This window comes from Anoplophora glabripennis, unplaced genomic scaffold (genome assembly GCF_000390285.2).
Source record: "Anoplophora glabripennis isolate ALB-LARVAE unplaced genomic scaffold, Agla_2.0 scaffold1231, whole genome shotgun sequence".
Lineage (NCBI taxonomy): Eukaryota > Metazoa > Arthropoda > Insecta > Coleoptera > Cerambycidae > Anoplophora > Anoplophora glabripennis.
The window spans coordinates 17,914-34,260 of record NW_019417307.1 but is presented as its reverse complement, the minus strand read 5'-3'; the positions used below and the strand labels follow the sequence as shown (position 1 = coordinate 34,260).

At 34.7% G+C, this 16,347-nt stretch overlaps 1 protein-coding gene across 1 annotated transcript; it reads right to left on the bottom strand.

Moving 5' to 3' along the window:
* Window positions 1–12,957: 12,957 nt before the first annotated feature.
* Window positions 12,958–13,723, bottom strand: LOC108913120. The gene is made up of 2 exons (XM_018718599.1): window positions 13,627–13,723; window positions 12,958–13,466 (listed from the first exon to the last, which is right to left on the bottom strand). Exons 1-2 carry the CDS (start codon window positions 13,721–13,723, stop codon window positions 12,958–12,960), a joined length of 606 nt encoding a protein of 201 aa, XP_018574115.1.
* Between the last annotated feature and the right edge of the window lie 2,624 nt (window positions 13,724–16,347).

Below are 16,347 nucleotides of genomic sequence, written 5' to 3'. Positions count from 1 at the left end.
AATGGATTTAGATAAATTTAACATCTGAAGTGTTCACATGATTTATGTATTGTTTTGTATGTCCTCTGTCTGTCATTATATATTTTTTTTGAACTGTGTAAACATTTTGTTTTATATAAAAAAGTAATAAAAACTAATATAATCAGTGATTTTTGTTTTATTTATACAATATAAATAAAAGAAGAATAATTATATATTAAATTTTTTATTGAATTTCAAATATTATATATGATATAAATATATTATACAAAATACAGTGAATCAAATTATTGTTAAGAGAAAAATATAGTTATCAATGACTTTCAACTTCATCTTGACTTTCATCACTTTCTCCATCAACATCTGGATGTACCAACTGATATTTTTCAATGATTTCCTTGGGCAAATAGTTCCACAGGTTGGAAATAACGAAACGTTTTAAACCAATTCTTATCATTTCCCCACAGAACTGATCCAAATTTATCCCGCCGTTGCAATAGTTGGTACATAATGATGATCCACCTTCAAATGTATCAGCTTCTACTAAAGCTAATACTTTGTCTTCAAAGAAAATGTAATTCATATCGTAGTTGGCTGCATGATGACGATCAAAACCTAGGCAGCTTAATTCACTCCCCAGTCTATTAATGGCGGTGTTGATATCTATTGCTTTGGTCCAGTGTTCTCTAGCATAGTGCATCCACATATTGATATTTTTCTGTAATAAATATAAATATATAAAAATATATTTCGGTATAAGTATGTTAAGTAATTATCAGCAAGGATTGATGAAGACTTATGATGAAAAATCAGTTACGAGATGCTGTCAGTTAAAAATAGTATGTATAAATTAACGTGATCAAAAAGTATAAATATTAAGTATATTAATTACTACTAGATTTATTTAATTAAAATTCTAAAAATCCAAATTTTATCAATGCCATGGACTTAGCATCTTTAAAAGTTGGAACACTTCGACCTACATAAGTTAATGTGTATTTAATGTTGGGAGAATTCATTTTATTAAGAGTATCTTCTGACAAATGTTTCATAATTCTCTGCGGTAAAAAACATTTAAATTCACAATTATATTTTTCATCAAACAGTATAGCCAAAACACACTTTCCAAATTTTGTATTCACAACTGACAATTTGTTAATTATATAAGGATTATCTACGTCTAACAGAGAAAGTGGCTTTACTGCAATATTTTCATATTCGCCATTAATAATATTATTAATTTTATTTAAATCCTCTCGTGATAATTCCATTTTGAAAATATTTTTCTCAATCTAGTTGGTAATGAATATAAATATGCTCACTTTATTTACTATGATCAGAACACAGGAAATTTACACTATACTACACATTAACTTTAAAATTAAACACTTCACAAATATATTTTACAGTTGTGTACCACTGCTAAGACCAACCGTACAATGAGCTTCAACTGTCTCTCGTCCTCTATTTTATCAGGATGAGAGGGTGGTGGAGCATGCGCTGTTTGGAGCATGCGCTGTTTGGAGCATGCGCTGTTGACTCGAATATCATACTTTAGAGTCATTTAACCCACGAGTACTCATTACAAGACGAGGTATCAGAAGCTGCACTTCATCCTCCTACAATTTGGACGGTTAATGACACCAATTGACACAATCATCAAACTCATTAGCACTCATTTGGGATGCAACCGAAACGTTAATGAAACTTAATTAAAACTAATTAGGTTCGAGTAAAGGCTAATAAATGTTATTAACGTAAATTCATATCAATTAAAGTTAATTTAATAAGATTATTCACGTCACACCCACTAATGAATGCTAATTAAAGTTAATTAAATAAGATTAATTAGATGACGCCCACTAATGAAAGCTAATTAAATGCTAATTATGCCTCATTAAGGTAGAAAGTGGTGAGGGGAGACTCACTACCGATATATATATATACCCTACTATCACTCCCTTTTTTATAAGAAAAACTTACGCCACTGTATTTTTTACAGGCTATTGTAACGAGTTTATATTCTAATGCACAAAATACGTAAAAATGGTAACTTGATTTTTTTCCCTAAATTTCACCGTTCTCAAGTTATTCATACCAATACAATCCCCTTGTGGCAGACACTTCTAACTATAATATTACAAAAATATTTATGTAAGTGCAATTTGTAAGCACATCAACAAAATTCTTTACACTCATCGCTTTAATCTTTTTGGATTAAAACAATATTTGGAAAATCACTAGAAAGGAATGAAAGGCACAGAAATTAAATTTTAAAAGCAATTGACGACGATCCTCGGTTAAGTACACGAAGAACGTCTCGGCAACTTGGGGTGAGTAAATCGAAAATTTGAAAAGTTCTACGTAAGGATGGCAGAAATCCGTACCATTTACAACCTGTGCCAAATTTACTTCCAGGAGATGCAGAGAGACGCCTGAATTTTTATCTGTGGTTGTTTGAATTCTGACTAGAAATACTTCGGACCGATGAGGCTACGTTCATAAGGCGGGGGTAGTGAATTTTCACAATCTGGATATTTGGTCACAAGAAAATCCTCATGAAATTCGGAGTCATTTCTAAACTTTCTACAAAACCATCTATTTGAATTATTAGAGGATGTTCCATTAAATATACGACAAAATAGCTGGATACAAATGGATGGTGCGCCTGATGCGCATTTTAGGAGAATAATACAAGAATGGCTTAATGAAAATTAGGTATATGGGATGATGGATAGGTGGAAGACCAAATGCCAATGTCAACCATAATGGTGCAGAGGGTTCAGTTCTTGGCGTACGCCTTAATTCTTTTGCGGCGGAGCTGATATTGCTAAGCTTACTGTGGTAGTGTGGTGTGCCGGTGCCAATAGTTAAATTGGACTAGTGATATTGCTTGCTCACCTGAAGATCACCATCACCGTCGTGCTTGACCATATTTCTTGGTTTATTATATAAGTGTATATCACCTTCCATCAGATATATTGTAATATTAGTAATATAATATAAATCAAATATTAGTGATTTCATTCGTATATTACCCTGTTTAGTAATTTTTGGGGAGATACTATTGTTATTTGGAGTAATTTCCGCTTTATAAATTATCTTGGCGCCCATATTAAACAACAAATAATTTTGGAACCCAACTTTCTCCACTGTAGTCTGGCCGGAGAATACCCAGCTGTCAACTGAGACCGCTGGTGCATTTGCGACCTCAGAAAAGGTGATGGCATTTCTATTTGTAGAATGTAGCTGTAGTGGTCGACATTTTTTTTGGTCACGCTCCGAGTAAAAAATGGCAATTATATGATATATTATTATAAATAACCATCTCTATAAAGCCACCGTATGTTTAGTTATTTCGTAATCAGAGATATTTGTACATATTTTTATCTTGCTTCAGAACACCCCTGTCAAACTCTTACTTCATCACAAGTTTCTGAAAAATATAATATTCCTTTGGATCGTCGACTTGTTTTAGTGGAGCAACAAATTGAACAGGGAAATAGCAAAACATTTACTGAATGTAAAAAAAGGAAACTCGGAATCGAATTATTGGAAGAAGAGTTAAAATCCAAAAGAAGTAATTAGAATCAATATTTTAAAATAAAAAGTTACTAAATATTGTACGTTTTTTATTTTTCTCATTTTTATAAATTTGCTATTAAATTTCTTCTATTGTCTTGATTGCCCCATTTTGATTCACCCTATTTTCTGGTCCTGGTTGAATATCACTTTGCCCAATCAAATAATTTAGCTCATCAAAATTAATGTGTTCTGGTGGAGGTGGCTCTCCTTCATTTTGCCTTTGAGCAATATTATGCAACACAGCAGTAGCAATAATCGTTGTCTGAGTATTTTCTAGTTTACATCGCAATCCATTATGCTAAAACTGGAAACCTTGGTTTCCACACACCAAATGTTCTCTCCACCGAATTTCTGGTTCTAATATGTGCCTCGTTGTAACGTATTTATTCAGGGCTTACAGAGTTCAGAAGAAGCGTAAGTAAATAAAGCTTTAATGCATATTCACTGTCACCTAAAAAAATTATAAGTTGTAGAACGACATAGTTATTAAAAGCAATGAAAAATTTACCTAGAATAAAATTGTTTTTAAATTCACGAGCCTCAAATCGTGCTCGAATTGTATTATTACTAAAAATGATTATGTCATGGGTAGATCCAGGCCAACGGGCTACAACATCCATTATGTTTAAGTTGGCATCAGAAACAACTTGAGCATTAATAGAAAAATATCCTTTTCGGTTTCTGAATACCTCACCATCATCTTGCCCTATAAAAAAAATAAACTTAATAAAATAACAATCCTCCTAGCAAATACCTATCGTACCTCGATTTTGTATTTTGATATGTTTTTCATCTATACACCCAATTACACGTGGGAATCTAGATATGTCGTAAAATCTACTTTTAATATGAATTTGTTCTTGACGATTTGGCATTTTAATATACTGGGATCTCAATCAGGCGAGTTCTTGTGAGACTAGTAATTATTCTTGAAACTGCCGATTAGTGGATTCCCATAAAATCTCCTTGTGGTGGTCCCCTGTTAATATGAATAATGTTAACACTACTCTTAAGCTGGAGAATCAGTCACGATCTCAGGGTTCTTTCATGGTTCTTTTTGAGGTATTGTGGAGAGAAACTCTATTTAGGAATAAATATTTTTTGTGCACCAACACACACTACAATAATGCGGAGTAAAACCGACTCCAAAAATATACGTAATTTATTGAAAATAACTACAACTTATTATTAGCGATTAGCAATACGCCTAGCCTCTTCCTCGGTCAAGTGGAGACTGCAAAAAAAGTCAGTGGCGTAATTTTTTTCAAAAATATTCGTTCTGATGGCGCTCGAGACGCCACTGGACTAAATAAATTTAATTAATTTAGGGCTAAATTAGCCTCTTAACACTATAAATAACATTTCCAAATTACAACAANAAGTAAGTGCAATTTGTAAGCACATCAACAAAATTCTTTACACTCATCGCTTTAATCTTTTTGGATTAAAACAATATTTGGAAAATCACTAGAAAGGAATGAAAGGCACAGAAATTAAATTTTAAAAGCAATTGACGACGATCCTCGGTTAAGTACACGAAGAACGTCTCGGCAACTTGGGGTGAGTAAATCGAAAATTTGAAAAGTTCTACGTAAGGATGGCAGAAATCCGTACCATTTACAACCTGTGCCAAATTTACTTCCAGGAGATGCAGAGAGACGCCTGAATTTTTATCTGTGGTTGTTTGAATTCTGACTAGAAATACTTCGGACCGATGAGGCTACGTTCATAAGGCGGGGGTAGTGAATTTTCACAATCTGGATATTTGGTCACAAGAAAATCCTCATGAAATTCGGAGTCATTTCTAAACTTTCTACAAAACCATCTATTTGAATTATTAGAGGATGTTCCATTAAATATACGACAAAATAGCTGGATACAAATGGATGGTGCGCCTGATGCGCATTTTAGGAGAATAATACAAGAATGGCTTAATGAAAATTAGGTATATGGGATGATGGATAGGTGGAAGACCAAATGCCAATGTCAACCATAATGGTGCAGAGGGTTCAGTTCTTGGCGTACGCCTTAATTCTTTTGCGGCGGAGCTGATATTGCTAAGCTTACTGTGGTAGTGTGGTGTGCCGGTGCCAATAGTTAAATTGGACTAGTGATATTGCTTGCTCACCTGAAGATCACCATCACCGTCGTGCTTGACCATATTTCTTGGTTTATTATATAAGTGTATATCACCTTCCATCAGATATATTGTAATATTAGTAATATAATATAAATCAAATATTAGTGATTTCATTCGTATATTACCCTGTTTAGTAATTTTTGGGGAGATACTATTGTTATTTGGAGTAATTTCCGCTTTATAAATTATCTTGGCGCCCATATTAAACAACAAATAATTTTGGAACCCAACTTTCTCCACTGTAGTCTGGCCGGAGAATACCCAGCTGTCAACTGAGACCGCTGGTGCATTTGCGACCTCAGAAAAGGTGATGGCATTTCTATTTGTAGAATGTAGCTGTAGTGGTCGACATTTTTTTTGGTCACGCTCCGAGTAAAAAATGGCAATTATATGATATATTATTATAAATAACCATCTCTATAAAGCCACCGTATGTTTAGTTATTTCGTAATCAGAGATATTTGTACATATTTTTATCTTGCTTCAGAACACCCCTGTCAAACTCTTACTTCATCACAAGTTTCTGAAAAATATAATATTCCTTTGGATCGTCGACTTGTTTTAGTGGAGCAACAAATTGAACAGGGAAATAGCAAAACATTTACTGAATGTAAAAAAAGGAAACTCGGAATCGAATTATTGGAAGAAGAGTTAAAATCCAAAAGAAGTAATTAGAATCAATATTTTAAAATAAAAAGTTACTAAATATTGTACGTTTTTTATTTTTCTCATTTTTATAAATTTGCTATTAAATTTCTTCTATTGTCTTGATTGCCCCATTTTGATTCACCCTATTTTCTGGTCCTGGTTGAATATCACTTTGCCCAATCAAATAATTTAGCTCATCAAAATTAATGTGTTCTGGTGGAGGTGGCTCTCCTTCATTTTGCCTTTGAGCAATATTATGCAACACAGCAGTAGCAATAATCGTTGTCTGAGTATTTTCTAGTTTACATCGCAATCCATTATGCTAAAACTGGAAACCTTGGTTTCCACACACCAAATGTTCTCTCCACCGAATTTCTGGTTCTAATATGTGCCTCGTTGTAACGTATTTATTCAGGGCTTACAGAGTTCAGAAGAAGCGTAAGTAAATAAAGCTTTAATGCATATTCACTGTCACCTAAAAAAATTATAAGTTGTAGAACGACATAGTTATTAAAAGCAATGAAAAATTTACCTAGAATAAAATTGTTTTTAAATTCACGAGCCTCAAATCGTGCTCGAATTGTATTATTACTAAAAATGATTATGTCATCCAGGCCAACGGGCTACAACATCCATTATGTTTAAGTTGGCATCAGAAACAACTTGAGCATTAATAGAAAAATATCCTTTTCGGTTTCTGAAAACCTCACCATCATCTTGCCCTATAAAAAAAATAAACTTAATAAAATAACAATCCTCCTAGCAAATACCAATCGTACCTCGATTTTGTATTTTGATATGTTTTTCATCTATACACCCAATTACACGTGGGAATCTAGATATGTCGTAAAATCTACTTTTAATATGAATTTGCTCTTGACGATTTGGCATTTTAATATACTGGGATCTCAATCAGGCGAGTTCTTGTGAGACTAGTAATTATTCTTGAAACTGCCGATTAGTGGATTCCCATAAAATCTCCTTGTGGTGGTCCCCTGTTAATATGAATAATGTTAACACTACTCTTAAGCTGGGGAATCAGTCACGATCTCAGGGTTCTTTCATGGTTCTTTTTGAGGTATTGTGGAGAGAAACTCTATTTAGGAATAAATATTTTATGTGCACCAACACACACTACAATAATGCGGAGTAAAACCGACTCCAAAAATATACGTAATTTATTGAAAATAACTACAACTTATTATTAGCGATTAGCAATACGCCTAGCCTCTTCCTCGGTTAAGTGGAGACTGCAAAAAAAGTCAGTGGCGTAATTTTTTTCAAAAATATTCGTTCTGATGGCGCTAGAGACGCCACTGGACTAAATAAATTTAATTAATTTAGGGCTAAATCAGCCTCTTAACACTATAAATAACATTTCCAAATTACAACAAAATTGGGTAAAGAATATTTAAAATATTTAGGAAAAAAACATTTTTTTTTAAAGTGTAACACCCTGTATCTTGAGAACGAAGCACTTGCGGATGCATGTATGTATGAACTTTTTATCTTAATATCACTCAAAGAATCGTCTCTTAAATTTATTGTACATACTTAATTAACACCCTGTATAATAAATAATAAAATTAAAATTACAATTTTTAAAGTAATCAAATTATAATGTATTTTGTAGTTCCTTTTCTTTTAATTCAGCTTTTTTATATTTAACTCAGCCCCCATTATTTCTAATTCTAATTTTTGTTTTGCTTGCATGTGTTGCATTTCTATTTCATACTTTCTTCTCATATGTTGTAGCCCCATATTTTTCTTTTCTAACTCTTTATTTTTTATTGTCTAATATTTCTAATTTTTTATTCCCAATTTTCTCATCATTATAATCTTTACTGTTCTTTCTGTCTACTCTTCTTCTACTAAGTGTACTTAAATATGATGCTTTTTTTTCAGATAACTTTCCAGCTGATGCAAGGACCTTTCGTTTCTTCATTGACGTTTGTAACATTGACGTTGGTTCCACTACCTCAATAGCGATAACTTTTACCGTTTGTTCTAAAAATTTCAAATATTGTTATTTTAATAATTTTTGATAGAAATTTTATACACAATTTAGAATATTACTATTTTTTTTTAGAAGAAAATATAACAGAGTACTTATAGACAGTATATTTTTTTACCTTCCTCTCCTGTATTAACTTCCATAGATTTAACAGCGCTCATTTGTGACTATATTCCTATGTCCATTTGTATAGTTTCTGCTGATTTGTTAACTTGTATGCAGTCTTGTTGACAAGTTTCTACATTTATTCTGCCTTCCGAACCAGGCGTAACTTCTAAAAAATATATAGATATGTAGGTATTAAATTAGGTAAAATGCTCATAGATATTTCACTTTCTTACCTTCGTTTAAATAATCTGCAGAAGAATCAAAAGTATTTGGCAGTGAATGAAATTGATCCCCTACTGTTTGAACAATTTTTGAGTCTAGATTATCACTTTTCGGGGTAAATAAACCACCACCAGTTTTATATGTTTCTTTCTGAAAATAGGTACAAATAGAAATAAATATACAGATGTAATACTAAAATTATATTTAATTATCGAAATAATTATATTTAATAATTTTACTAACCTTGTCACGATACATATTTTTCCTTGCTTTTTTCTTAATGCCATCATATAAAGCGTGCAGCTGTTTTCCAGTTCTAATTCCACTTTGGCAAGTAGAATTAAATTGTCTGGCTATTGATGCCCATGCTTCATTTTTTAGCTTAACGTTTGAGCCATCAGTTTTTTATTTTCCACAATATGCAAATAATTTTGCACAATTTCGAACAAAACGTTTTTGTCAAAAAATTTCGTGCACGTTTTATATTTTCTTTATTTTCCATTTTACTCTGTTGACATTATAAAGAAACTTAAAACTCGAACAGGTACGTTTGTAAATACACGATAAATGTAAATTGTGGTTATGTGGTTATCAATTTTATTAGACCGATAGTGGCGCCATCTACAATTATTTCTTGAAAATGTCTTCTTTCATAAATGGAATCTGCAAACACTTGTGCATTTGCTAGCTCCCTCTATGATTATTCCAGGTACTAAGATATCCATTCAACTGTTATATATTCAACAAAATTTGGAAGGCATGCGTTCAGAAACCAATATAAAGTTATCGGTGTGATAAATTTATCTACTCGATAGTTATCGAATGGATTGCGCCAAATGTTGAGAAACCGGCCATAATACATTAATTCCATATTTATTTAATGCTGATATAAAATAGCTCTAATTACTTCAATATTCACCCCTGTCCGTAGGGCCGCCGAAGTACTAGCACGTCTAGTGCTGTGTGTTAAAAAATTTGAAATATCCGTTCCACTCTTTTGTAATACTCTTTTAACCCACCTACTTAGAGTGCTGCAACTAGCGGAATTATGAGGTGTTTTCCAAGTCACAAATAATCTATCTTGTCCTTCAGGTCTAATTGTTTTTTGAATATAATATGATAAATTTCTAGCAACACATAGGCACATTGTCTGAAAATATGCAGAAAACCGTTAAGGTTTGTACCTTTTTATATCCTGAAGTTTTAATCCTATCAGGTATCCGTATTTCCAAAACATTATTTACTTCTTTTATGTTCTGAATACAAATTTTTGAAAGTGTCTATCCTATGGGAAAAAATGAGAGCTAACTAATGAAAGCTAATAGTAGGGTATTTTTACCGGTTGGAAGTATCCCCCCCTCCACTTTCGGCCTTGGGACGACCTTGAGGCTGAAAACCGAATACGATGGTATATGGATGACCTTGAGGCTGGAAGCCGAAGGAGATGGCGTAGGGTGGTAACTTTCATTTGACCTTTGCATTACAGTTAACCTTGAAATTACATTTGTCTGGTGTGAATGAGCAAGATTGTTATATGACCTTCATTTGATTTACGTTTAAACATTGTAGTTAACCTTGAAATTAAATTTGAAATATGTCTATCTAAATGGTATGGATAAATATTTTATGAGGGTGTGACCTTGTGAGCGAGTTCAAAAGACGAAAAATATCCCATTATGTGACGACCTTCACTTGATTTACGTTTAAACATTGCAGTTAACCTTGAAATTAAATAGTAGTTTTAATGTTGTGTACACAATGACATTGTAACGTGGTGCATTTGAATTGCAGTGTATTTTCTATATAAGAGAGGAGATCAAAGTGAAGAATTACAATTTCTTGTGTGCCAACCCTGCAGTGAGCGTCTACAATAGTGTAAATTCTGTGTAATTAAAAAAAATAAAAATGGGTCGATCAAGTACAATATCAAAAAAAAAACACCACGAGGAAGGAAGAGTGCAAGTGTTGGCAAACCTATGCCAAAGGTGACGCCGGAGGAACGTCAGCACTTTCAGTATTTTCAACAACCGCTTGTCAGCCAAGGTTGCTACACCACGACGGCGGCTAGTGCTATGGATGCAATAATTCCATCCGATGATATTCTATCAAGGCCACTGTCGGACATGAGGAACAACACAATCATGGATTTGTCCCTCATCAGTGACATTTTATTACCAAACTCTCCAACGGTTAAGAAGATGGCAACTTCTACAAAATCTGTTAGGTCTTCGAACCGCGGAGAGATTCAGGGAAAAGGAATAGCGTCGAAGGGCAGCACATCACGATTACGGCAGTTGTTGCAACAACCAGCGGTTGCAGTAACGGTGCCACAAGATAAAGCTCCACCACCACTACAGCCGCCAATTCTCCGGTCACCACCCCTGGAAATCATATCAACGTTTGACGGTAATACCCCAAGGGCCGTTCAATTGGGATTAATATTCAGCAGGGCGTTATACGGATGCCGCGTTAGCGCGCGAAAAAGTACTTTAAATACGTCGCAAGTTTTTACCAAAACGATTTTCTTTCTATGTTTAACGAGTTATTACACATAAGTTTTTAGATTTAATTCGAGCATTCGTAGAAATGGCTGAATAATCGGGGCGATCGATATTGCAGTCCCGCCTACTTTGGCGCGAAATAAATTTAAGTTAAGATAATAAATTTATAATTATCTTTGTTTGGTGTGTAAAAGACAAAAAATATCACTTGACGTGATGACATTCATTTGAAATATGTTCAGTTAAAAGCTCCAGATACATAATACATTAGAATTTCACCTTGGGTGACTTCTAATGGATGGAATTTTCTATATATGAGAAAAGATCATAGTGAAGGACTACATTACGTTCAATTGCAGTGAGCACCTTGCAGTGAGCATTCAAACTAGCGCAAATATTGTATTGCTTTGTGATAATCCCAAAATCTCGTTAAACAAAATTATGACAATTATCTATATTTTTACTGTATCATGAGCAATTTACACTTTTTCTAATAATACGGAATTAGAAGCAATATATGCAGTAGGGTAGGGCGGGGCTAGTTGAGCAATTTTTCACTTGAGCGGATATAGCTCCTCAATGATAAATCTCAATGAGTTGTTATGCGACCTGATGGATTAGTAATTTATCCCTTAGCAAAAGTATCCATAGTAATTTATTGTTAATAAGTCAGATTTAAGAGCTACAGCTGTTTATGTCCAGAAGGTCAAACATGCTCAACGTACCCCATAGGTGAGGTAAGTTGAGCAGGGGTATAAGGCAAGTTGAGCACTAAAAATGTCTAGCCAAGCCATGGGTTCAATATTAACTAAAGATGAAATAAAATATCTGCTTGACAATCAGCTCTTTATTTATAGTCTTTTAGTGACAGCACAACAAAACTTAAAGTAATTTTCTTTGAATAATTAACCGAAACTAGAATAACAAAACATCAACGTATCTTAAGATTAACTTCGGGATTAGATTCAGTCTTTCTGTTTAAAATCAGACTTAAATATTTATATTTAAAAGAAAATATTAATAAGATCTTAGGAACCTAATGGTCATTGTCACTGTTGCAATTGACACAAATGAAAGTAAATTTATATAGTCTTAGTGACAGAACAACAAAACTTAAAGTAATTTTCTTTGAATAATTAACTCAAAATAGAATAAACAAAACATCAACGTATCTTAAGACTAACTTCAGGATTAGATTCAGTCTTTCTGTTTAAAATCAGACTTAAAAGAAAATATTAATAAGATCTTAGCAACTTAATCGTCGTTGTCACTGTTGCAATTGACACAAACGAAAGTAAAACCAGCACCTGGAACACATTTTGTATGTGCCCATTCCCTGCAAGCTTGACACTGGATCCAACTTTCTCCTGGTAAGCTTTCAGAATAGCCTTCGCAACAAATCAGACAGGAATAATCATCATCATCACTTTCCTCACATAACTGGAGTATTTTTTTACAGACACTCTTCTTTCATTTCTTATCCATGTTCTTCTTTGGCTTCTTAACTTTTTTTGTGGTTTTATTTTGCTGCTTTTCTGAAGCGTTCTTTTCGGGAGTGTCTGTTTGTATTGCAGCTTTCTTTTATCTTCTGTTAGTTTTAGCTGCTTTTCTAGGGCCATCCTTTGGGTATGGTCGTACAATTTCCGGGGAAAATACTTGTGTTAAATCGATCGTCTCGTTTTCTTTGTTGCTTGGACCAGGTTCGGGTTCAGCTTGGCTGGTAGATGCAGAAGGAGTGGGATTAGGTTCAGTGCTGGACATCACACCTTGCTCTGGATGTTTTTTTCCTGCTCGATAATTTCTGGTTCAGGACGATCGCTTACAAATGATGGTGAAAACTCATCCTCACCAAAAATGTTTGCATTATACGGGAAGATGCCCGTCTTTCGGAAATCGTTGACAATATTTATACTTATCTGAGCAAACGGCAACGAATCAGCGACAATTTTTGGTATGTCATAAATAGTAAGGGTTTTACCCGGGTTGTTTCGTAGCCATGCATCTTGAGCAGCAGCGCAATACTTTTTGAACGGTCCAAAGACTGACACATCCAACGGTTGTAATTTATGGCTACAATGTGGTGGAAAGGACAACATTACCACTCCGTTCTCTTTGGCCAAATTTAGTGTCTCCACGTTCAAGTGAGAGGAGTGATTATCCAACACTAACAAAACAGGGCGCTCCATGGACGGTTTCACATGTTTTATAAAATGTTGCATAAACTGATAGAATTCTTCGTCTGTAACCCATCCACTAGCATTGCCTGCTCCTATTCATTCAGGGGGACCACCATTAAGAAAGTGTGTCTTAAACTGTTTTCTCGGAAATACAAACATAGGAGGTACAGCATTTCCAAGAGGATACAGCAGTTACTACTGTAACGTTAGTCCCTCGTTCCCCAGAAGTCATGGCACCGACGTTGCGCTTACCTTTGGCAGCTACAATTTTATTTGGCTTCAGCACAGTGGATACTCTTGTCTCATCTACATTGCAAATGTCTGCCGCAGTAAATCCATATCTATCCATTACTTCCGCTAATTTCTCAAAAAAATTTTTTGACATTCTGCTTATTAAATTATGTTGCCCTACTAAGGCTGGTGGGTTCTGGTTTTCGTATGGATAACTCCGGATTTCGTTTTAAAAACATCGTAAGCCATTCTTTTCCGGCCATCTTATTTGCAGTCCAGCTGTCAGTCAATTTTTATGTAAAAATTGTCTATCAATTGTATTCTAATCTATTATTTTTAATGGTTATCTGCAATAATGAGATGCAAATAAGTAAAAAACACCTCTTTTTACCAATAAATTCAGGTCATTGTTGGCTTGCGTCAATTTGGTAATTTGTACGTATTATTATAGTTGTTTTCATAATTTTTTGTAATATACTTGATTTTATGCGAAATATGTATATTAAATCAAAAACACATCTTTTATTCGCTACCACTTGCTTCGCTTTAGGCTTTTATAGTTGCATACAAACAATTTGTACTTAATAAGTATACTAATTTTTATATGTAATTTCTGATGAATATTTGCAATAACGAGGCATATTTTTGACGGTTTTATGTAGAAGAAGTAAAAAAGAATATGTGCTTAGACCATAGATAAAAAGTCTGCGCTGGCAACAATGCCAAAGTATGTATCTAACGCTTTCTGCATGGGTGAAACGCTCAATCGTTGGAGCCTGCGCAATCTAGGTAGAGGGAGTTCGGAGTCAACAAAAAGGATCGATGCCAAAAGAAATCTCACATTCTTTCGTGCAGCTTCAGTGAAGCGAAGTTAAGTGTATCAATCGGCAGTAATATTCAGCACGTTTATAAAAATGGGTCGATTAAGTACGATGCCAAAAAAACTTGCTAGCAGCTCCAGTTCAAGGAGGAAGTACGCAACGCAAGTGTTGGCAAACCTATGCCAAAGGTGATGCAGCAGTGCCCAAGTGATGGTAAACCTATGCCAACGGTGATGCAGCATTTCCAATATTACAATCAACTAGGTGCTATCCAAGGATATCACACTATGGCGGCAGCTGCAACTAGTGCAATGGATGACATAGTAATTCCCTCCGATGACATGGGAAACAACACAGTCATCGCTTTATCCCCCATCAGCGACAACGAAGAGGATGACATCTTCTTACCGAAACCTCCGTCGGTTAAGAAGATGACAACTTCTAAAAAATCTGTTGGGTCTTCGAACCGCGTGGAGAGTGAGAGAAAAGGAATAGCGTCGAAGGGCAGCACATTACTATTACGGCAGTTGTTGCAACAACCAGCGGTTGAAGTAACGGTGCCACAAGATGAAGTTTCACCACCACAACAGCCAATTCTCCCAAACATAATAATATTAGATGATGTGATAGTACCCCTAGAATTTTCCCTAGCGCCACTCCCGGACGTTTCCCCGAAGTTTCTTCAAGGAGCTGAAGAAATGGTGACATTCCAAACGATAACACCCCAATGGAAGAAGAGCCATTCCCGGACGCTTCCCCGGAGTTTCTTCAAGGAGCTGAAGAAATGGCGACATTCCCGACGGTAACACCCCAAGTGGAAGAAGAGGAAGCGGTCCCGTACTCGCAGGCCGACGAAGCAGGTCATTTCAGGGTTCCTTCGATACTGGGAAAAACTAATTTGGAGGGAGGAACAAACTGAGGAAGAAGTCCGCATTCTGCGAGAAACTCTCGCAGTTAAACGGGAGCAGGTGCGGGTATTGTAGGAGGAGTTTGGGACAATACAATCAGAAATTAACAATAAAGTGCGAAAAGGGGATGAATGTGAAAAGACTAAAAACTTTGAATGGACGAATGAAAGCGTAAAGACTTTAAACTTTGAGTGGTCGAATGAAAGTGACACGTGTGAATGTGGAATAGCTTTAAGATGTATAAATATTTTGTATAAGAGTAGATTCTAAGATGTAAATATTTTTTATATAATTTAAGACATATATATTATTTTGTATCGTCCAAAAAATAAATGATCTTATACATATTAAAATATACTAAGTTTAGAAACAAAACACCCCTTTTTCTTCATTCCACCCATAAAACACATTAAACGATTCTAAACAAACATAATACATATATCATACAGTGCTTTCGAAAAGTAACGAATAAATTCATTATTTTTTAAGTTTAGATTGGTATACGATGTATCTCGTGACGAATTCTTGCTTTTAAATCTTCTAAATTAACCGGTCTAGTAACGTATACTTTGCTTTTTAAGTATCCCTATAAGAAATAATCTAGGGGTGTCAAATCAGGCGATCTGGCTGGCCACTCAATCGGCCTCCTTCTCCCTATCCAACGATTCGGGAACAGCTGATCTAAATAAGCACGGACAGGTGTTGCATAATGGGGAGGTGCACCATCTTGTTGAAAGAAAATGTCATTTCTTGGAAGATCATGTCCTTCTATATCTGGATATAAAGTTATTAGTTCAGGAATGAGGTCGTCTCGAAGAAAATCCAAATATCTTGCACCAGTTAGGTTGACGTCAAAGAAATAGGGACCCAGAATTCTTCCGTCGACTATACCGCACCACACATTTACTTTTTGGGGACATTGAGTGTGATACTCCATCATCCATCGGGGATTCTCGGTTGCCCAATAACGGCAGTTTTGCCTATTGACATAGCCGTTCAAAACAAACGTAGCT